General features: G+C 38.8%; 1 protein-coding gene across 5 annotated transcripts; it reads right to left on the reverse strand.

Annotated features, from left to right (window-relative positions):
* Window positions 1–150: 150 nt before the first annotated feature.
* Window positions 151–22963, reverse strand: cc2d2a (coiled-coil and C2 domain containing 2A). 5 transcript variants are annotated; one of them, XM_077583919.1, is made up of 40 exons: window positions 22753–22963; window positions 22529–22613; window positions 21620–21673; window positions 21448–21528; window positions 21182–21302; window positions 20476–20567; window positions 20299–20400; window positions 18928–19011; window positions 18648–18830; window positions 18386–18545; window positions 17662–17798; window positions 17460–17591; window positions 16718–16927; window positions 16549–16655; window positions 16324–16464; window positions 15317–15473; window positions 14654–14916; window positions 14299–14476; window positions 12887–13040; window positions 12650–12797; window positions 11822–11954; window positions 11549–11752; window positions 10551–10643; window positions 10346–10437; window positions 8746–8760; window positions 7661–7828; window positions 6480–6537; window positions 6290–6399; window positions 6127–6223; window positions 5941–6039; window positions 4506–4682; window positions 4353–4367; window positions 4078–4272; window positions 3901–3990; window positions 2824–2937; window positions 2233–2367; window positions 2035–2157; window positions 1902–1960; window positions 606–804; window positions 151–444 (listed from the first exon to the last, which is right to left on the reverse strand). In XM_077583919.1, the coding sequence occupies exons 1-40, from the start codon at window positions 22764–22766 to the stop codon at window positions 259–261; spliced, it is 4965 nt and encodes a 1654-aa protein (XP_077440045.1). In that variant the 5' UTR covers window positions 22767–22963; the 3' UTR covers window positions 151–258. The 5 variants fall into 5 exon arrangements, with proteins under 5 accessions (XP_077440045.1, XP_077440043.1, XP_077440047.1 ...); XM_077583917.1 differs by lacking the exon at window positions 8746–8760 and adding an exon at window positions 8967–9071; XM_077583921.1 differs by lacking the exon at window positions 8746–8760.
* Window positions 22964–23252: the final 289 nt, after the last annotated feature.

The following is a 23252-nucleotide window of genomic DNA, read 5'->3' on the forward strand; positions in this document are numbered from 1 at the left end:
TACTCTTTTTACCAAAAGTGGAACAAAATGTTAAACTAGTAGAAATAGTTCAAATGAATTTTTTAACGTCAATGGCAGTGAATGAGTTAAAACACTTAAATTCTGCTGGGGTACACACACAAAAAAACGACACAAAATGAAGCCCACAAGTCAAATGACAACATTTTAAAAGCTACTCCCAAATACACGTAGCGTCAAGACACGCCCAAATGGCCACGGATTCCGACGCTTGTCCCTCCAAAATTATTTTTGCGCAGGTCAGGATCGCACGAGCGAGGCCAGGTACACCCAGACGGACAGCACGTTGTTGGGGTACGGGTGCACGTAGACGGCCAGGGAAAACTCCACGTTGGCCGTCTGAATGGTGTGCACCCCCGTGCTGTACACCGCCTCCACCACGGGGCCCATCTCCGAGAAGGCCATGTGCAGCGGGAAACCTGAAATCTGACAAGGGGTAAAAAAAAAAAAAAAGTCTCTATTTAAATGAAAGCAAAAAAATATATACTGAGTGGCTCGTATGTTACAAAATTCAAAGGTTAGGGTGGTCATTTGTATCTCAAGGTGCGAATTGTTGGTGATCTTTATTCGCCGTAGTCGCCACTCACCCGGTTGTCACCCAGCAGGTTCTGCAGCTCGTGGCGGTGACCCTCGGCCAAGTCGCGTCCGGCGCCGCCCCCCACGCCGCTGGCGCTCTGCTCCAGGCTGGGCAGGAAGTGCTTGAGGGCGGTGGTGCAGTACCGGTTCCAGCGGGTGGGCCGGTGGGGGCGCCATTCCATCAGTTTGTCGCGCAGCAGTTTCTCCAGCCTGAACTCAAAACCAAAAGACGACCATTCATGCAAAGGCCACTTCAAATATTGCTTTTTAAATGACACAAAAGGGACAACTTTTTTTTTTTTTTTTTACAGAATTGATTTTATAAAAATTATTTTTTTACGGCGACCTCTAGTAGCAGGGTGTGAAAAAAAACTTTTTATTAATATGCTCTCAATTAATTAATCTGCAACCTCAGATTAACACGTTAAGAAGCAAAGAACACACATTTTGCTATGACCATTAATACAAATGAAATATTAAGACGGAAAACCCCCTAAACTGTTTTCCCATGCCTTGTAAATGACCCCGCCAAAAAAAAAAAAATTTCCCCTCCTTTGGCTTTCTCACATAAATATTAAAATATTTTGTTTAATTAAACCCCCAAAATATTTGTACATGACGAATAAAATATGTTTTAAACAATGTTTTTTACATGACTATTAAAATGTACCTAATTACTGTGCCTAAAAAAATAAATAAATAAAAGGTTTTAAAAATTACCCCAGATCAAACTTTTTTCATAATTTAAATAATAATAATAAATAAATAATAATGTGAAAATCTATGAAAATATTTAATTACATTTTTATACCAAAAAATAAATAAATTACATGACCATTAAATTTTTCCATATTATCTATATTTTTTACATTACTATTTTGTTAAATATAAGTCACAATTTAAATTATATTAATAAACAAAAAATACTCCTTTGTTTGTAGGTTAGTGTTTATTATAATTAAGTTATGTAATAATATATCGTCGCTGTCCTGTGAAAAACACTTTAAGTCAATTTTTGTATTTTTTTTTAAATAAATTAAAAAAAAAAACATTTTTACATTTATAGGATGAAACTGAATGCAGACATCCCAAAAACGTAAAAAAAATAAACTGGAGCTAATTTTTTTTTACAGGACAGTTAATGTTTGGTCTGGAAATGATTTTTTTTCTCCCATTTGCATTAAAAGAAATTGTAAACAGAAATTCTATTTTGTCCCAACGCAGACAGCGTCTCCAATTTTCTCCACTACAACATCAATAACTGTAATGTTTCTATTGCATAGAGTACATCAGGTGTCACCTCTCACCTGTCTTGAAGCTCCGCTGCGGTTGCTTTGTCGGAGTGTCGGTACACCAGCTCTTCCGGCTGCACGCACACACATTTTATAATCAAATAATACACCGGCCGCCATTTGCACACGCTGACGCTCCGCTGGTCACCTGCACGCTGTTAAGTCCAGGATGCGCGAAGGAGCGTGTAAAAAACGGCCGCCAGCCGTTTGCTCGACTCACGTCGAAGCTTATCCTCATGGGGGAAACGTGCTCTTGAATGTTGAACCACACCTGCCGCAATCAGCAAGAGGCGTGATTGTGCGCTTTTACCAGACTGTGTGACGTCGCAAGCCATTATTTACTGACGTTGTCGGCATTGACGAGGCAGCCGACAGCCTGCAGGGGGCAGAAGGTGTCGTACTGCCCGTAGTATTGTCCGCTGCTCGGGTTCCAGATCAGGTAGCGGCCTTGCTCGAGTGTCAGCACGTACGCGCTGGATCCCTGACGACACAAAATAACATTGAAAAGCAGGTGCACGCAACATCCGACCTCCGAGAGGTCAAATCGATAAAATAAAAAAGAAATAATAAAAATGTGTGCACCACACTGCCCCCAAGAGGACAAGGCATGCACAGCAGGAATTTACCTGTTTACTTTTTGTTATTGCTCCTATTTTAGTATTTTGTTTTATATTTAAAGTTGTACTTGAATAATTGTAGATGAATACATTTGTAATTGAAGCTAATTATTGAAATCAATGGTATTGTTTATGAATCATGATTTCAATATCAGTCAAAATGATCATTATTTTTTAACTACTATGTGTACGGTACTTAGCAAAACTGTAATAATAATCATTTGAATTACTGTTATTACTTTATGTTTTAAAGACAATACAATACCTGTCTGTCTGCTTTTATAAAAAAAAAATAAAAAAAATACAAATAGCCGGCTCACCTCCGGTATGGCAGTGCCAATAACGAGCCAGGCTTTCTTGCCCAAGTGCAGGAAGTAGTTGCACAACAACACGGCGTGCTCCTCTTCGTCTCCTGCCAGCAATGTTAGGAATTGCTGGGGGGGCGAAAAAACATACAAAATATATTTCATTAATATGGGGAAAATGGGAGTGTGTTTTTTTTTATTTCATTTTTTTAAATTTATTTTAAGTTTTAATTACAAAAGGAAAAAACATCAAATTTAACATTTTTTTTGTTTTACATTTTCTTTAAAAATGCTCCAAATAGTCAGACAATAAAAACGTCAAAAAATAAAATTTAAATAAAGACGAACCCTCAAAAGTGGGTGGTTATTTTCAAAAAATCTGATTTGACTTTTTTTTTTTTAAACAATACATTTTTCTTTAGAATTGCTCCAAATAATCAGATGATACATAATCTATAATATTCTAATATAATATTATAATATTATTAAGTGAAATTCTTATATGACCTTTTTTTAACAATACATTTTTCTTTAAAATGTCTCCAAACGATCAGACAATACCTAAAAATGTATAATAATTTATTATTATTGTTATTATTTTTTGAAGTTTTAATTACTAAAAGAACCATCAAAAGTGGGTGGGTATTTTAAAAAAAAATCTTGATTTTTTTTTTTTTTTTTTTTACAATACATTTTTCTTTAAAATTGCTCCAAATGATCAGAAATTACCCCCCAAAATTCAAATTAATTGTTTTTGAAGTTTAAATTACAAAAAAAACCTAAAAAGTGGGTGTGGCATTTTTACAAATCTGATTTGACATTTGTTTTACAATACATCTTCTTTAAAACTGCTCAAAATAATCTGACAATAAACCCAAAATGTATAATAAATTAATTATTATTTTTTTAGGGCTGTTCAATGCCACTTTCCAAACTGATACCAGCACAAATTTTAAAGAAAAACCTATATAACCCAATATTACCATTTTCCCTATAATTTGCATGAAATTAATTGCGATTTTCTATTCTTCTAATTTGTAGTTGCTGATCAGAAAACGGCCACAAGAGGGCAGCCTAAAGTATGATACTGACATCACAGGTGCTCCACAAGTCACAGATGCCAGCGAAGGAGACTCTGTCCGGCAAAGACGGGATGAGCGAGACAAAGCGCGCCACCCGAGCCTGCGTGGTTAGAAAACAAACACGTTACAAAACAAAGTGCTACCATTTTGCGCGCATCAACCGCCATTGTTAAGCCGTCGCGTTCACCGCGGCCTCCTGGGGTTCGTCGGCCAGCAGCTCTTGCGGCGGGTTGAGCGGCCGTATGTAGCGCGTGATGAAGACCGTCTTGCCGTTGAGGTCCACCACGGTGGTGGCGCACGGCCGGCCCGGGAACTCGGCGGCCGCCACGCGCTCGAAGCGCTCGGCCGCCTGCAGCAGACGCTCGTCCTCTTGGCTGTCAAACTGGGCGGAAACATTCAAAATTCAACCCGAGGAGGATGGCGGAAAGGAGCGGCCCACGTGCGACTCGAACGAACGGTTACCTTGAGTTCTTTTATCTAGAACATGCAGAGGAAAAAGGGACGTGCCAAGTCCCGGTATTGAAACATAAACATGCAAATAAATGAGTTAAAATGTAAAAACGACATGCAAAAGTAGTTAGTGGTGAAATAACGGTAGCACGTTAAGAGGCGGACCTTCTCCCTGATGGACTCGCCGGGCATGAGCTGCGGCTCGATGGTGATGAAGAGCGTGATGAAGGCTCCCTGGCACAGGCTCTGCATGGCCTCGTAGGCGCCCGTGTTGCCGTGGCCGCGCTCCTTGCTGTAGCCCAGCAGCACGGCCGGCGTGTTCACCTTGAACGTGCCGTCGATCTGCCGCAACACACACACACATTTGGGTTTTTTCAAATATTGGTGTATTTTTGTCGATTTATATTGAAATATTTAATATTTTTCATCCAAAACTTTAGTCAGAATGTTTGTGTATTTTTTGTAGTATTTTTGTAACATTAAAATTTTTTGTATTTTTATTTTTTTTTTACAAATGTTTGTGTATTTTTGTCCATTAAAAAAAATATATGTGCATGTTTCATCTAATGTTTTGTCAGAATACATTTGAATTTTTCTTTTATATTTTGTATTGTTCATGTAATATTTTTGTAACTTCATTAGTTTTTGTTTGTGCATTTTTAGTTAAAGTATTTTTCAAATATTGTTTTAATTTTTTTTGTCATATTTGTATTTGTCATCTATTTTAGCATTTCTTTTCAAATCTGTATTTTTTGTCTAATACTTGCTTATTTTTTAAAAATATCTTATATGGCTTATATTTGTGTATTTTTTCACAATATTTGGATGTTATTGCGTATTTTTGTTTATTTCTTTTTAAACCTTTGCACGTTTTTCATCCAATACTTGAGTCAGAATGTTTGTAATTTTTTTGTATTTATCATGTCATATCTTAGCTTTGTTATTTTTAATCAAAAAAAGTTTTAAAAAAAAGTTTTTTAAAAATATTTTGCGTGCATTTAAAAAAAATTGCATAATTTAGATCTCATATTTTGTCTGAAAATAAATTTTTTCTTTAATATTGTTTTTCATGTAATATTTTCATAGCTGCATAAAAAATATGCGTATTCGTGTATTTTTGTGTTGCTTTGCTGATATTTGTTTGTTTTTTTCACTGAATACGTTTGGATTTTTTGACCTGTGCTTATATTTTATCTAATATTTAGATCAGAATAGTTAGTATATTTTTTCTTTTTGTATGCATTTTTCAAAGATTGTTTTTCATTTATTATTTTTGTCAGAAAATATGTGCATTTATAGCCTATTTTTGTATTTTCTTGTGTAATTAAAATTTTCAATATTAATGTATTTTTAAATTTATCTCATTGTTCCTCTAATATTTGTGTATTTTTGTCCTGAATATTTCGACATTCTTTAATATTGTGGTATTTAAAAAAAAAAAATCTTTTGTATTTTTCAATTTTTTTTTATAAATTTCTTTGAGCAATACTGTGATAGAATACTGACAATCGTGATCATTTTGCTTAATATAATGATGGTTTAATCTGTACAGTGTCGAGTGTATCATATCTCTTATATGAAAAAAAACCCCTCATCTGACCCTGGACTGCGAGTAGATGGTGCTGAAGGGAATCTTGACGGATCCCAGCCAGTGCTTCTCCACCCGAGTGTGCAGCGTCTTGCCTTGGTCATTGTCGCTCTGCGCGCACAACAAGCTCTCACATTCCGACCACCCCGACGACATTCATCGGGACGTTTGGAGAGGAAAAACAAACAAACGACTCACCAGCCCGATTTCATGAACCACCTCATCAAATATGTTGATGAAGACGTCATCCTTGACCGACTGCAAGCTAGCGATGCTGTAGTCCCCGTTTGGTGCACTGATGGGACAAAACAGGAAGTGTTGACAGCATTTCTATCATCATCCGACCGCGATTGTTGTTTACTGAAAAGGCAGCTGCAGCTCCTCGTTCCAGCAAGGGTTGGGCCCGTCGGCGGTGGTGGTTTGGAAGACGTTGCGCTGGAAGGAGACCTCCACGAAAGGCCTCACCTGAACCTGCGGCACAACACAAACACTTCATCGCTTCTTGTTGACCTTTACACCTGCCACCGCGCCCGCCCAAGCGTCCGCCCTACCTGGCTGATGAGCCAATCGCTGGCCTGCAAGACGCCTTGCGACAACTGTCCGGCTTTACTAAAACATGAAGATGAAGTTACACGTTAGGTGAAAAATAGTCAATAATACAGCGGTGCCTTCAGAGTTACTTTGACTTGACTTTTGTGCTCCCCTTTTACCATTTTTGGTGCAGGTATTTTGCCAAATTATCTAACCATGGCTGCTTAGAAAGTACAAAAAATGCTGATAAGAAGATTAGGGATTACAATTTTTAATCGCCTGACGTGCCTAATTTTTAATAATCTTTTTTTTTTTTTTTTTAAATCGTATCAGGCGATTAAAATTTTTGATGATAATTAACTGCATTACTTCAATAGTTAACTCACGATTAATCCCAAATTTTATATCTGTTGTGAATAAAAAAATTTTTTCTAGGTTTTCATATTCTTTTCAACAAAAGTGGAAAAATGTTAAACTAATAGAAATAGTTCGAATGAATTTTTGACGTATATAGCCGTCAATGGCAGTGGATGAGTTAATACTGAAACTAACTCAAACTAAGCATTTTTTAAATGACTAAAAATAACACAACCACCCTGAAAACTACTTATACAAACTAAATTAAAAAAAAAAAACTCAAAATGAAATAAAAACTAACAAATGATAATTTCAAAACTAACAAATCTGCATAAGAATCTCAATTCTCATTTAGTATGATTCAGAATCTATTTTAAATGTCCCAAAATCGATTTTATTTAAATTATTTTATACTGTCTTGCCCTTGTTTGTGTGTGCCTTTATTGTGAGCGCTGTTCATGTTGTACCCGATTTGGCCACTTAGGGGCAGTGTGGTTCAGCGCGTTATGATACTCTATTAAGTTGTAGCCTCTTTAGAAAGAAGGAAAAAGTCACAAATTATTCCACTAAAAGTTTTTTGGGCCGCGTAGTAAGAGCATATGCCGGTGATAAATGTTAAGATGCTCCTCTGCATACCTTCCTAAAGCGTTTTGTATGAATAGCCATTCTTTTGAGTGATAAAAGTGCCGCGAGTAGTTCGCTAATTAGCATTAGCAAGTCAGACTCAAATCCTTCTGAATCAAAAAATTGATTCTGAATCGAATCGCAGACCCAAAATCTTGAGACAGTCAAAGATTCCCACCCCTAAAGAAGACGCAAAGTTGTACGGCGGCGGGCCGCTCACCCGCCGTGCGAGCGGCGCACGGGGACGTCGTACGCCCGCAGGATGTTGACCAGCAGCTTGATGTCGCCGTCGGACAAGTTCTGAGCCGTCACCTTCTTCCTCTCCTTCCGCTGAGGCTTCAGAGGACGCTTGGGCTCAGCCAGGTGGAAGATGTTTAAGCCCAGAATCCTGATTGTTGCCCACAAAACATTTGATCAGCTAATACAATAGTAGTGTCAATCTACATCAGGGGTGTCCAAAGTCTGCCACGCCGTCCATTTGTTAAAGATGTAAAGCAACGAGCTCAGCAGACACGCATACATATCCATATACTGTTTATTAATAGGGCTGTCTGTCGATTAAAGTCATTGCGATTAATTGTAAATTAATCACATTCTTTATCTCTCCTAACATAAGTATATCTTGTTAACATAAAAGTGGACAAATATGGCTACAAAATACAAATGCGGTTGTATCATTTAGTTTATTGATAAAATAATTTTATAGTAAGTAATTCATAAAAATCCAGTTGACAGTTACGGTTCAAGGAGTGTGAAATTTCGAGTCATAGATTTGTGTTGAAATAATTTTCTGCTACTAGGGGGCATTGGCGTTTCATGTTGGATGTTGGTGACTTTAAAATTACATTTTTGGTTTCAAATTCAGAGCAATTGGTATTTTGGAAAATGAAGCAACTTGTGGACTCCGCGCCATTTTGTTAATTGGAAATGACAACTAGTCACCAGTCCCCACAAATAAAATTTTTTCATTACTTATTATTGCTAAAATGTATTACAGTATATATACTGACGTTTGGACACCCTTGATCTACATTGAAGGACAAATTGTCTTCACAGAAACAAAAGCCAACAGGATTATATCTCATAACACTCTTCAGTCCCGCCAGGAATTTGTACAAACTGACGGGTGGACTTTAAAATACTGTGTACACACTTTTGGAGCCAAATTAGAGAATGAAAAAAAAAACATCTTAGCAAAGCCATGGCGGGACTGAATACGACACAAAATCTACTGCTACTAATGAGCTGGGTTAAGGGTTCAAGCTAGCTGGGAAAGGGGGGCAGGAGGACAAGAACTGAACCTACCCTGGACCGGCACCACTGTTAAACATGCATAGCAGAAGAAAACAAAGAGATAAATACAATAGAAAACATGAAAGCAAATAAAGAAAAAAACAAACCCTGACGACCAACTTTGTGATTGCAAACTGCTCCTAAATGACGCCTTGAATGGTGAAAAAAAAAATAAAAATAAAAATAATTAAGATCCACTTTGGAAGACGTAGAAACTCTTTAGGCGTACTTACATCATCAACTCTGCCCTGCAAGTCATTTGCCCGGGATTCCTCAGCTCTAAAAACTCACTGCCATCTCGAAGGTGGCGATCTGGCACTCTTTGTAAATATGCTCTCCTTTTCATTTGTGTGCGTGTGTGTGTGTGTGTGTGTTTTGTTGTTGTTGTTGTCATTTTGGTTACACAAACAGAACAAACATGCAAAGGAAATACAACACAGAAAATGAAATTAGTGCTTTCCCTACAAGGACATGCATGCAGCGTGCAGTCAATACAAGCACGAGGATTGTAAACCTTTTCACCATGATGCCGTCACACATACTTCCGGGTGGCAACAAAACTTTTTTCAACAACAGAGAGAATATTTGGTGCAGAGAAAAATGTCTGCCATGTTAAGTTTAAATAAATTAATGCTCGCATTCTTCTTCTGTTTTAATTCTTCTTAGTAAGTCACAGTGTCCCATCACTGCTGAGCGATTTGTTTTAGAACCTAACCATGGGCTTCTCATGTATTCCTTGGGGCTAACTAGTACCCACTGGCACCATTTTTTAAAACTTTGTTTTGTTTGATTTTTTTTTTTTAAGGTACAATGCATATTAACTAATTTGCTGCCATTGACGGCTATAGACGTCAAAAATTCATTTGAACTATTTCTATTTAACATTTTTGCCACTTTTGTTAAAAAAAGTATGAAAACCTAGAATTTGTTTTATTTTACATTTAGAATAGATATAAAATGTGCAATTAATTGTGAGTTAACGATTGAAGTCATGCGATAAATTACAATTAAAAACATTTAATCGCCTGACACGATTAAAAATAAAAGATTTTAAAAAAATTAGGGTGATTTTTTTTTTAAACTAATAGAAATAGTTTAAATGAATTTTTGACGCCTATAGCCATCAATGGCAGTGAATGAGTTAATCAACAGAGCAAAAAGGCATCCATGCTTGCAGTGCCACTTTGGATTTTGCTCCCTCCCTCCTTTTGCTCCTCAGTGTTTAACTGCTCACTACTTTCTTCACAGAGGAGAAAATAAAGTCAATTGGAGGCAATTCAAAGAGGCGGCTGTTTAATCAAAAGTGTAAGCAGCCAATCAGATTGTGCCCTGCTTAGAAGTCAAAAATGGTAAAGAAGAATTCATTACTGGTGGCAGCTAGTATTAGCGGTTATTGAAACACATCCATTTTCCGAACCTCTTATCCACGGTAAACCATCAAACCGGTAATCAAACCAAAACGAATTGGTGAAAAAAACATATTTGTAGTTGCTCACTTTTGCGCCACCTGGAAGTAGCCTTTGTTAACAAACACTATGAAAAGGTGTGAGGTGAGTTCAAATGATAGAAATGTAGATGAGTGAGATTATTTAGCACTTTTGGATCGGGTTACCCAAAAAACGGCATCTCCTCCTCGATGACCATGTCGGACAACATGAAGTGATGGCTGGCCAGGAGGAACCTGTGGATGACCGCCTCACGGATCTGTGGGGATAAATGTGCATTACAGTGAGCCTCCATTTTGACGGGGAATAAAAACAAGGCTCACATTTAAACAGTTGATAACAAGCGACATGGGATTCTTTTTGCTGAGTCACCTTTTGGAGGTACTTGGCCACCAAGGCTCTGTGGGAATCCAGATGATCTTTGGTATCGATGATTTCGCCTTCTTTCAGCCTCTTCTCGTAATTCTGAAAGAAAAACAGGCCATTCTTATATCGCTGATTTGAGTGAAAATGACAAGACATAGATTGCAGGAAAAAAAGCCAACCGGGGAAAGTTTCAGACTTGTTAAGGTGGTATCGAAGCCATAACAACAAAAAAAGAAAAATTCGACATGTTTTTATTTTCGAGGGGAAAAAAAATTAAAGTTTTGATTTAGGTACCATTAAAAAACTGCTCGCCTGATTTTTGCGAGTTCATTTGATTTGATTTCACATTTAACATTCTTAAACATTTATTTTGTTTTTAATTAAAATCACCAATTTTGAACACTTGTTTAAACTGTTTTTATTTTATTGTTTACCAGATGTTTCAACAGATTTTATGAATTTATTTAAATTTACCAAATACATTTTTTGATTAATCGTGAGTTAACTATTGAAGTCATGCGATTAATTACAATTAAAAATTTTAACTGCCTGACGCGATAAAAAAAGAAATTTAAAAAAAAAAATTTAATCATAATTAATCGCATGACTTCACTAGTAAACTCTTGATTAATTACAAATTTTATATCTGTTCTACATGTACAATAAAAAAATATATAGGTTTTCATACATTCATTTCAAAAAAAATGTTAAACTGATATAATTCAAATTAATTTTTTGATGTCTATAGCCATCAATGGCAGTGAATGAGTTAACCTTTTTTACGTAAAGCATTTTAGACCATACCCAGATAGTCACAACGTTAAAAAGAAAGCCAGCCCGGTCCCTATCCCCAACCAATAAAATTTGAAAAAATATTGATTTATTAGCTGAATTTTTCCTCCTAATTTTTGATGCTACTTTCAGGATGCCACCTTGCATGTGTAAGAGTATTTCTTGATGCCGTGGCTGATTCTTTCCCGCCTCCTTCATTGGAGTCGACCTACCTGAAATACTTTATCTGTGACCTCTCTCTCGCGAGAGGGGACGCACTTGTAGTTGCGAAACTCCGGCACCTCCTGATTCCGCAGCGCCAGCAGGCGGAAGCGCCGGGACTGCGCCAGGTCGTCGTCGCTGGCAAAGTTGAACTCCTCCTGCAGCTGCTCCAGACGGAAGTAGTCAGGAGCCGTCACCTCGCCGCTGCTGGCCACCTGAAACAAACAAATGAAGACAAAAATGTAATACATGAGTGATGATTTCTTTTTTTTTCTGGTGCATACTTTGAGCAGCTGCATAATGGCGGTATTGTTGGGATCGTTGGGGTCCAGTCGAGACTGCATGGCCCACTCGTTGATTTTTTTTACATCACCAGACGAGGCGATGTGGGAGACGGCATCAAAATGGCCGACGCCACTGAAAAGAAAAAAATCATTAAATACTTATTATTAACATGTCACATTGGTGGTTATTTATTGTTTTGATATCGCAAGACTTCAAAATTTGTTTGGACAACTATCCAACTATATAAAATATATATAAAATTGTATTTATATATATATACAAAAAAAGCAGATTTTGTGTGGTTATGTTATTTGTTCATAAAACCTAAAACAAAAAAAAAGTTATTTCATATGGAAGTATGGAACTGCCAAAATTTTCAATAAATATAATAATATATAATATAATAAATAAAATATATTTTGACTGGGGAGTTCAAACATATATAAATATGTACTTGTAGGCTAATGCTACAAAGATAACATATTTTCCCACGCATTGCAGACACAATAATAATAATCATATGAGTTACAAATAAACAATGTTTTGTTTTTTTTAACTTAATTTTCAAGCTTTTTTTTCTTCCCTATTCTCGCATTGACAAGTAATAGTCTGTGGTATTATGGGAAAATATGCTAAGTTTGTAGCATTTAGCCTACAAGTATGTTTGAACGTATTTAGGAGTAAGTTCGAAAGTACTTGCCAGTCAAAAATGTTTATTTAGTTCACATTGGCAGTTCCATGCGTCCGTAATTTCATTCGTTTTTGTTCGCTATAATAACCTTCATACTAGAGAAAATAAAAACAAATTGCGACAACGGCTCTCGTACCCTTGAAGGGCACTTGGATGCTGCGACATGGGAGGCGCGAGCGGCACGTCGTCCTTGCCGACGCCCCAGCAAACGCAGCACGACACCTTGCCGGAGGTCAGGAGGATCACGTTGTCGCTGCCTTCCGCCGTGAAGGAAAGGGGAACATCTGCGCATTTGAGAATTATCACAAAAACATCAGCATCAACGTTTTTCCAATTGTACGTTTTGATATGAACAAAAAAGCGAGACACTGACCGCTGCCCACGCCCTCGTGGTCAAACATCACTCTCTGGTTGCTACTGAACTCAAATTCCTCGATGGAGGAGTTGCCCAGCAACACAGAGGAATGTGGCACGGGCACGTAGACTTGTGCCAGGAGCGAGCACGACGAGCCCACCTCCTCAAAGACCTGCGCAGCACAAACACGCAGTTACATGGATGGCAGATGGCTCAATAGATCTTCTCGTGTTTGGAAACATGTTTCAAATAGGCATGGGTTCACAAATCTGTTTAAAACAGTGGAGAAAAGAGCCTTTTTGCAACATGGCCCTGGTTGATTTGTTTGTACTTTGCTGCCACCTGCTGGCCGTTTTTGTAATAACTACCATTGCAATGGTTTTGTGCAGTTGAGAGGCTGCATCAAAGCCTTCTGTATGCTCTAGCATTAAAAAAAATAACATTGCAAAAAACGTATAAATACGTCTTTGGGACACGTAAAACATTTAAAATAGAACGCATTTATAAGTTTTGGGGAGCAAATAAGTTAAGGACAATAAGCGTCTCCCCTTGTCGCCACCCCCCCCACCTCTCTCCATTCTTCCCTCCTCCTCCTCCTCCATGCAAGACTGCACGTGCAGGTGCTGTAGAAGAAGAAAGTGAATTGAAGGCAATTACCTTCAAATTGGCTCGTAAGAGTTCATTACCGGTGATAGACGGTATTAGCGGTTATTGAAACCTTGATTTTTTTTCAGCTCATGCCTAGTTTGAAAAAAGAAAAAGAAAAAATGCTTTAACTCATTCACTGCCATTGACGTCTATAAACGTAAAAATATCATTTTAACTATTTTTATTAGTTTAACATTTTTTCCCCAACTTTTGTTAACAAGAGTATGAAAACCTAGACATTTTTTTAATAATCTTTTTTTGTTGTTGAAAAAAAGAGAAAAGATTATTAAAAATTAGGGGCGTCAGGCGATAAATTTTTTGAATTGTAATTAATCGCATGACTTCAATAGTTAACTCACGATTAATCAAACATTTTCTATCGGTTCTAAATATACAATACATTTTTTTCTAGGTTTTCATACTCTTGTTAACAAAAGTGGGAAAAAATGTTAAACTAATAGAAATACTTCAAATGAATTTTTGACGTCTATAGTCGTCAATGACAGCGAATGAGTTTAAAAAAAATTGTAATTGGTACAGCAGAAGCTGTGGGTGTGTGAGGAGGTTAAATCAGTTGGATGTCGTAAATAGTTGGAGAAGCGGCAGTAAAACAGTCTAAAATGCAACAATCAGGGGTGAGATTGAGTCAAAGTTTAACATGACATTGAAGGTTTTGTTTACTAATTGAAAGTTCATTCTTTTGCCACTCGCAAGTAAATGTGATGTCACGGTGAAAAGGTGTGGACCGAGTCCACCATATACAGACTGAGCAAATGTAACACCTGTAGGGTAATGCTTCGAGGACAGTTGACAATTTTCAAGTTGAAAATCTGCCCAAAGTGCACTCGGAAGTCGGAAGTGAGCGCGCGGGTGTGAGTCTGCGACACTTCTTTGTCGTTGTACAGAATCTTGACGAAAACCCGCCGTCTGGCAACGTCCTCACGTCGAGCAACTTCACCCCTTAAGAAACGAGGAAACAAAAAATGGTTTCAAAAAATTTGTTATGAACATGAGCGAATTCACAATGCCAAGATGTGAATATTGAAAAGTCTGAAGAATGGTTGGAATGTCTGACTTTCATTTCAATTTGTCCCACTCAATCACTGCCTTCGATTGCAGCAACTGAAGTCCTCGTACCTGGGGCAGAGCTCCGTCTCGGAGACCTTTCCGGACGCGGTCAGTTCCGGAAACAGGTTGGCCTCGCCTGGCTTGCGGCGTATTCTGGACGCTTTCTCGCGGACCTGCTGCTCGATGGCGTCAAAGTCCAACTTTTCCGGCGGCTCCGGCTTGGGGGGCCCTTCGTCGGCGGGCCCCTCCGATTCGCTCGCCTCCTGCTCTTCTTCTTCTGTTTCATCCTGAGTTTGTCCTTTCTTCTTCTTCCGCTTCTTCTTCTTGGATTTCTGCAGAGAGTAAGCCATGCATTACAAAAAAAAAACAATCAAATCTATATGAAAACACTAAAATACATTTCAGTTAAACCACAGCTAGTCTAAAATCTGCTCTCTCAACCTGCTTGACGTTGGAATTTTGGCCTGTTTTACTGCCGCTTCTCCTCTCTCCTGCACCCTCCTCTCCTGCTTGACTTGAATTGAATTAACAGACCAAATGAAGCCCCACGTAAGCAAACACTTTTGGGAATATAGTTTAAATGACACGGGCCAGCACTACTGGTTGTAAAGCCACGCCGTGGCAGATTAGCCTGGCATGGCAACAGAGAGGATAAAATCTGATTGGACAGAAAAATCTAAAATCCACATTCATGTACTGGAAGCAGTCAAATCAAAGGAAATGTTAGGCCACCTGCTTCCTCCTCCAGGCCTTCCACTCGTCCAGCTGCTTTTTGTAGTCGGCCATCTTCCTCTGGTAGTCCACCTCGCCCTCGGCCTCCAGCTCCCACACCTCCGACAAAATGTCCCTCTCGTACTCGCGCTCGTCCGACTGGCGGTCCACGTTCTCCCTGGGGCGGGCCCGCGCCAGTTACACATACAGTAACAGGGGAAAAGTAAACAGATACACTTCTTAAAAACGTGTCGGTTGGACTTAAAAATTCCAGACAAATAAAGTCAGTGTGGATGTGTTACAATTTTTAATCGTAATTAGTTGCATGATTTCGAAGTAAACTGAACTGAAGAGAACGCTTGAAGCAATGGTAGCAATTACGAAAAACGGCCAGCAGGTGGTAACAGAGTATAAGAGATCAGCCAGGGCCATGTTGCTGAATAATGATGAAACTTAGCTATAATGCTAATGCTGCAAAACGGAAACTGATAAAAAAAATTCCCCTGATGACAGAAGAGACTCTCATCTTTCTTTTGATAGGTTCCATGTTTTAATAGCAATAGAACACAATATTCTGTGGGCCTTGCAAAATCAGTAAAAACAGCCGGGAGCGAAGGAGGTTTCTTCAGTGAAAATGGCTGGGAGTGAATGAGTTAACATAAAAGTAGACAAATATGGTGACTAAATACAAATGTGGTTGTATCTTTTAGTTCATTGACATAGCAGTTTTAAAGTAAGTAATTCAGTTATTAGAAATTATAGAGATATAATGAGTCATACATTTGTGTTGAGGAAATCTTCTGCCACTAGATGGCATTAGTGTTTTAGGTTGCATTTTATGTTGGTCGTTGGAGACATGAACAAATCCAATGTAAAATAAAGCATGAACAACAATTGTATATACAATTTTAATGCCTTGGGACGTTATATTTAATGTATATTAATGACATTTAAGGCCTTCATTTCAGCAAAATCCATTTGGTGACTTATAATGCTTTTAAAACAAATTTCAAAAAAAATATCCGTACCGTCTTAGATAGAGCTTGTGAGATGTATTGGTGAACTTCTGAAACTCTCTGAGGGCCTTGAGCTCCTTCCAGACTTTGATCAGATTCTTCAGCAGCGTCCGGTCCTTCTCCTGCTCACCGTCGCGCAGTTGACGCGTGTTCCTGTGGCGACATCCGCACGTGGTGAGAAAATAGGGCGGAAAAACGGGGAACCGGTCGCCGCGATCGCAAAGCCGGTCCGCTCACTTGACCTCCACGCTGTACTCCACGATCCGCCGCTGCATGGCCTGCGAGAGGCTCTGCTCGCTGTGGATCTCCAGCATGTTCCTCATGGTGTTCCTCAAGCCGTTCAACTGCAGCACAAACGTATTTCGTTGACCAATCGGCAACCAGGCAATGAACCGTCGCGCCTTACCTTGTCGGTGAGGTGCTCGGCGAGGTTGTTGCGCTGCCGGTTGAGGTACTGATCGAACAGCTGAGCCAGACGCGACGCCAGCACGTGCTCGCGACTGAAGAGCGGGTGATGGGAGAAGATGAGCCCCGACACGTCCACGTCCAGCTGGTAGCCTTGCTCGCCGTCCGCCGCGTTGGAGATGTACTGCTGCGTGCGCTTGGAATTGAGGGGCTGTGGGGAATCGTGAACCGTCATTTGATCGGATGCGTCTTGTCACGAGAGGCGATTAATTATTATTATTCAAAAATTAACTCATGATGAATAGCAAATTATTTGCACATTTTATATCTCAATTTATATCTAAATTTACAATAAAATGTACAATAAAATATATTTTTTCACATTTTTCATACTCTTGCTAACATAAAAGTGGGAAGAAAAACCAAATAGAAATACGGTTGCATTTTTTAGTCAAACAAATCATAAAATTGTTTTAAAAGTAAAAATATGTACTGTACTGCAAAAAACGAATGTGATATTTATTTGTGTAATTTATTACTGCTAAATTTTGAGGTGGACATGACTGCTGCGTTGCACCTGGAATTCCTCCCCACTACAGGCTTTCATTAATCACACGTTAAAAAGATGAGTTGCGTTAAATACGCAATATTAACAAAATAATTTTGACACCCCTAGTTGTAACAAACATTAATTCTGCAACACCAAACTGCGGCATATTAAATCTAACTGTCAGCCAGCTGACCTTCCTGTAGACCGTTTGCAGGTCGGGGTCCAGGTCGTCCTCCATGTGGAAGAGCGGCGGCCTGGTAGAGGATTCCTTGATGGGGTCCGGCAAAGCCATGATCCTGCCGTCATCGCCGAACCACTTGGCTCCCTAAAGGGAAGGAATGTGTCAAAAAGACAAAGCGGAGGAAAACGACGGTCCGGCGCGGCGGGGACGTCACCTCCTCCATTTTCAAAAGGCGGTTCTCCAGAATGTTCTCGTTGGCGGGCGTCACAACAGGCCGCTGGCCCACGTAAAGGCCCTCATCCTCCAGATAGCGCGGCCTCATGTTCTCAGGGAGTTTGGATGAGATCGGCACTAAGACACCGAGATGGGAAATAGGTTTGGTTTTCTTAACAATGGCGTGAACTTGAACAAATGACTTTCCATTTCGATTCATTTCGTAGAGGAAAATTGGGCTGTGCAATTAATAGAAATTCAATTATAATTTCGATTGTTACACTCACAATTACAAATTCGGCATAATCGTAAACAAAAATAAAATATTAATAATACTAATTTTGAATTGTTTGAATGTATACTTTATATACACTTTTTTATTTTAAAATGGCTAATTTAATAAATCTTGTTTGGTCCAAAAGTAACTTACATAACTATAGTGTTTCAAATAATTTTAATTGTCTTCATATTTTTAAATGTTTAAACATTTTCTTGTTTTGTAGCAAAAAACAATCGTGATTTCAATTATTAACAAAATAATCGTGATTATTATTTTTTCCATAATCGAGCAGCCCTATTTGACACGATGAGTAAATTAAGTTGCATGGCAAGTCGCAGAACAAATTAATTTGATATAATCAAGGTACCACTGAATGTTGTAAAAACAATTTTTTACTCATAAACGGCAAACTATGAAAAAGTGTGGGGGACGTCAACTTTCATACCCGTCTGAGAGCTCGGCGTGTAGACGAGCGCGCGGTGGTGCCGAGCGATCGCCCGCAAGCCGATGTACTCGGCGCTCCTGACTTCCACGAAGTCCTTGGACGTTTGCTCGATGACGAAGACGTTGCCGTCCTCGTCTTGCATGAGAGGCTCTTCCTCGTTCTGAAGGCGAGAGAGCGAGAAACACATTTTGGTTTCCAAATCTGCAAGGACGTGTGACGTCCACAACCACGTTGGATGCCAAATGATTAAACTACATCTTACGTGTTCTTGGTTTTGTTCCTGGCTGTTTTCCTCAGCCTCGTCCGGCTCTTGGCTGCCATCCTCGTCCGATTTCCCCAGCTTTTGACTCTTCACGCTCGTGCTCGCCTCCGGCTCCGGCTCCGGCTCGAAGTTGAGCGTGAAGAAATTGTAAGCCTCCTCAGTGGTTGGGCGCTCCCTCCCCACCTGTTCGACAGCCCCCGGGGATAGAAATGGATGGTTGTAGACAAACAGCTGCATATCCCACTGGTGATGTAACATATTTATTTCGTGGCCGTTTTACGCGTTTGGTGGTCTCTTGGAACTTCACCCTGGTGCTGGCGGCCTGAGGCACAAGCTGAGCGCTGGATTCACCTTCCGAATCCGCCTGTAAAGCAGCAGCGCAAGTTCAGTCGCATGCACTTTGTCCACTATTGAAGGTCAGTCAACTATGTCACTATTGAATATCTTTAGAATCAATCATTTCATGAATTCTGCCACGGATTAATCAAATAATGTAAATCTCTAAAACAATACTTTTATTATAATTAGATCAGTGGTTCTCTACCCTTTTTTTCAGTGACGTCCCCCCTGTGAAATATTTTTTTCAGCCCTAACCAGCGCAAAACATTTCTGATTGAAGAAAAAAAAAATATTTGAACCAAGTGCTGTGCCATCATTGTCTGACTTATTCAACTTTGGAACTCTATTTGTATTTATGTGGCCTCTTAAAACTATTTGGAAATAATAAGATATAACTAAAACAATAAACAAATAAATAAATGTATTAATTAATTATAAATAAAGAGTTGTGCACATACAAATTATTATCAACATAAAGTGTCATCTTTTGATTAAAAAAAAGATTATTAGTACTAATTTTTGACTTAAATTTATACATTTGCACCTTTTTTAAATTTTAAAATAACTAATTTAATACTTTTTGTTTCATCCAAAAGGAACTTGCATAATTATGGTGTTTCAAAGAATTGTATTCGTCTTAATATGTTTTATTTGTTTTTTACGTTTAGACATTTTCTTGTTTTGTACCAAAAAGAAATAAGCAATCGTCCTACTGCACAGCGCACAACCTGCACTCCAACTTCAAGCTTTTGCCAACATAAATAAATAAATAAATATTATTATAAATTCTGTTTGGTTCAAAAGGAACTTATATAATTATAGTGTTTCTGTTTTTTTAAATTGGTCTTAATATTTTTAAATGCTTAAACATTTTCTTGTTTTGTACCACAAAATAAATAATCATTTCAATAATCGTGATTTCAATTATTGCCAAAATAATCGTGATTCTATTATTATATATAGCTATTGTTTTTCTCCATAATAGAGCAGCCTTATCAGCTCTATATTTACCGAAATTTTAAATAAAGTTTTCAAGTGATTGACAGGTGATTCTAAGTGACGTATGATAAATTGGGTTAAACCATTCTGATACGGGGGGAGATGCTGGGTTTTTAGGACACACACTGAAAATGAACACCCTACTGAATATAAAATTCATTTTATTAACTTGTCTGTTTTATAAAATATTTACATATACTTTTTAAATATATTTTCAAATCTCACTGGAGTGCCACGTACCCCCAGGACCCCCATTTGAGAACTACTGAACTAGTTTATGGATTAATCGGTAAATTTTGCCACCTCTACTCACCTCTCTGTCGGACCTCACAAGCGTCGGTCTGTCCCGGAGGCTCTGCAGGCGACTGGCGTCGACCGCCGAGGTCTCCTGACGCTGGAGACTCTCGCCTTGCGACTAGAACGCACGACAACACGCAAATTAACAACCGTCTTGTCCTGCTCAAACAGTCAAAATTTCTTCCTGGCTCACCCTGGCCGCTCTCAGCTTCTCCTCCAAACGTCGCGTCACGAAGCGGTCGAACTGCTGCGTGGTGCGACTCTTCGGGGCTTTGGAGGCAAGGCCTAGATAAGGGGTGTCAAACATACGGCCCGCGGGGCAAAACCGGCCCGTCAGCAGCCTTAATATGGCCCGTGAGGACACAACACAAACTGCAGTTTTTCACTCAAATTTGTACTTTCCTGCAGGTGGTCATTCCCTCTCCCGTTTCCTATCAACTCTTCAGCTGTCCTGTCAATTAAAGGCTAAAAAGCCCCCGCCCAAAAAATATATATATATATATATATATATATATATATATATATATATATATATATATATACACATACTGTTATTGCTTATTTTATACACTGGGGGGCGCACTAAGGACCAGTTCAATGATATTCTGAAATTTTGGCTGTTACTCACGATTTAATGCGAAACAATCTTGCGCTCATTTTTGTGAATACATTTCAGATTTCCCTGCAATAAGATAATATTAAATAAGAATAGTTTCCAAATGTACTTGTAATTATTTGCACCCAACAAAACAGGAAATATTTTGATATGTTGTTTATTTCAAGATTATAAGGCCACGGTCCGGCCCCATTGAGATCAAATTTGAGTCAATTAAATGAGTTTGACTCAGCTCTCTAACTCCATCTCATGTAGTTTGTAGATATGAAAATAAAGTAGTCACTCGTTGTTGGAGGGTCTGCGGTCCTCCTGGAAGAGCCTTCATCTTCACTGAGGTGTCGAGCGCTGGAAATTTCCTCCACGTCGTCACCAGAGAGCTCCTGCACGGACATCTGCTCCAAAAGCTTTGACACAAACACAATTTGCAAGTACAGTAAGTCCCACTGTAGTTACAAGGAGTGGTTTGTTTACTAATATTGCCACTATATTGACGTATGTGTGACATCATGGTGAAATTGTCTGCGAGAATTAAGTGCAAACAACACAAACCCTTTTCCTTCTCATTTGTCTCTGGGCCCGTAATTTTTGCTTCAGCGTTTCTCCGGGGTCTTCCTCGCTGCTTTGAGGATCCTGCAACACAACAGATAACACGCATAGTTAGTACGCTAAGAAAAATATGAAGAAAGACATTAAAAATACAAGAATCGTACTGTACACCCACCCTCATTGGTGTCTGTAGCGACTCTTCACTCAGTCTGGGGGACGGAACCAGAGCCTGGAAAGAACGTGTTGAGTCACGTTTGACGCGGTGCATTCAAGCACACCCGAGCGTTTTAGTCTTACTACATAAACAATAAAAATAACACTTAAGTAAATCTACTCTGGTGCAACGCTTTCAAATATTCGCCAAAATGCCACCCTAAACGCCCGGCCCCGACCAAGTACAAGAGTAGTATAATAGAAAAAAAACTGACAAAGCAGATTGAAGTGTGACAAAAAAACTACAAAATAATACCCAAAATTCAGCAAAAATGAAGAAACTGACAAAAGCTGACAATTAATTATAAGACTTGAACAAAAATGTGACCAAAAAAATGACAAAAACATGTAGAAAATTAAATAAATAAATTAAAAAGCAGACAAAAATACTGTATATGTAAAATTCAAACACACAAAATGCCATGTAAAATTAAGAAACCTGACAAAAATCTGACCAAAATACTTAAACATAAATCTGGTAAAGACAAAAAATCAAACTCAAACAAACAAATAGCTGTCAAAACACGTCAAAAGAGAGAGAGAGAGAGAGAGAGAGAGAGAGAGAGAGAGAGAGAGAGAGAGAGAGAAACGTTAACTGAATTAGCCCCCCGCCAAAAATGGGCAATAATGCAACTTAAAAAATAAGGCAAAAATGGCAAATGTCAAATATGCACACAAGCATTTTCTTCCACAAAGAAAATCCGGAGTCGAGGTTTGAACCCCGAACCAAAGAGCTGCGAGGCAGACTTTTGCCAACCACATCCCACCAATGCTGTTTATGAAATCATCTGTTGTTCCATCAGCATCAAAAGTACCCCAGGAAGCGTTTTTCATAATGAGGAAAGCAAAACACACTGTTGTGCTACTTTACCTGCTCGTCGTCGCCATCATGTTTGAGTTTCCCCAAAGTTTCTTGCAAGGATCGCCGCTGCTTTCGCAGTTTATCTCGGATGGCGCTAGTAGAAAGAAAAAGAAGGGATGGAGAACCGCTAGCGTTAGCTTAGCCGCGTGGCTAACTGTCGCTGTTTAACATGGAATTACATTGAATTGTCGGAACTGGCTAAAGCTAAAAAGATGCTAGCTATTCTACATTACCTCGGAGAAGCCATGGCGAGAGTAGCGGATCTGTTTGACGATAAAATGTGATTATTCCATCGCGGCTGTTTGGTTCATTATAACCCCCTTGTGTGGGTGTGCGGTACACGTTTAAATACTTGTTCTTCCCGTGTTATAATTCCGAAATACATTTTTAACGTCAAGAAATTGTGGCTCTAACACGGCAAACGTTTAAGTGACTTTCTTAATCCCCCGGTTGTAATGTACGACAACAATGTGACGTTTTGCAGTATGAGATTTTTCATTGGCTGGTTAAAAATGTCTGTCACCAAGAAACGCTCTTCTATTGGTCCTTGTGTGATTAACCCGCCCATATCAAAAACGCTCCCCCACCCCCAGCGTTGCTTAGTAACGACACGACGCCGTCTACTTTACGACGGAACGTGAGAAGCCGCCATTGTGCTATAACCGCAACGTAATACAAAGCTTATTAGCATGGCAAATTGCTTCAAACAAACAAAAATACACATTTTGAAGCA

The sequence above is a fragment of the Vanacampus margaritifer genome, chromosome 13, assembly GCF_051991255.1.
Source record: "Vanacampus margaritifer isolate UIUO_Vmar chromosome 13, RoL_Vmar_1.0, whole genome shotgun sequence".
NCBI classification, from domain to species: Eukaryota; Metazoa; Chordata; class Actinopteri; order Syngnathiformes; family Syngnathidae; genus Vanacampus; species Vanacampus margaritifer.

Excerpts from the sequence above, each read along its gene's own strand:
- cc2d2a (XM_077583917.1), bottom strand. Across the intron at positions 15,474-16,323 it reads CACAAGCTCTATCTAAGACG|GGAGAACGTGGACCGCCAGT; the intron begins GTACGGATATTT and ends GGCCCGCCCCAG. Across the intron at positions 13,041-14,298 it reads CTCGAAGCATTACCCTACAG|GTCTTTGAGGAGGTGGGCTC; the intron begins GTGTTACATTTG and ends TGTGCTGCGCAG.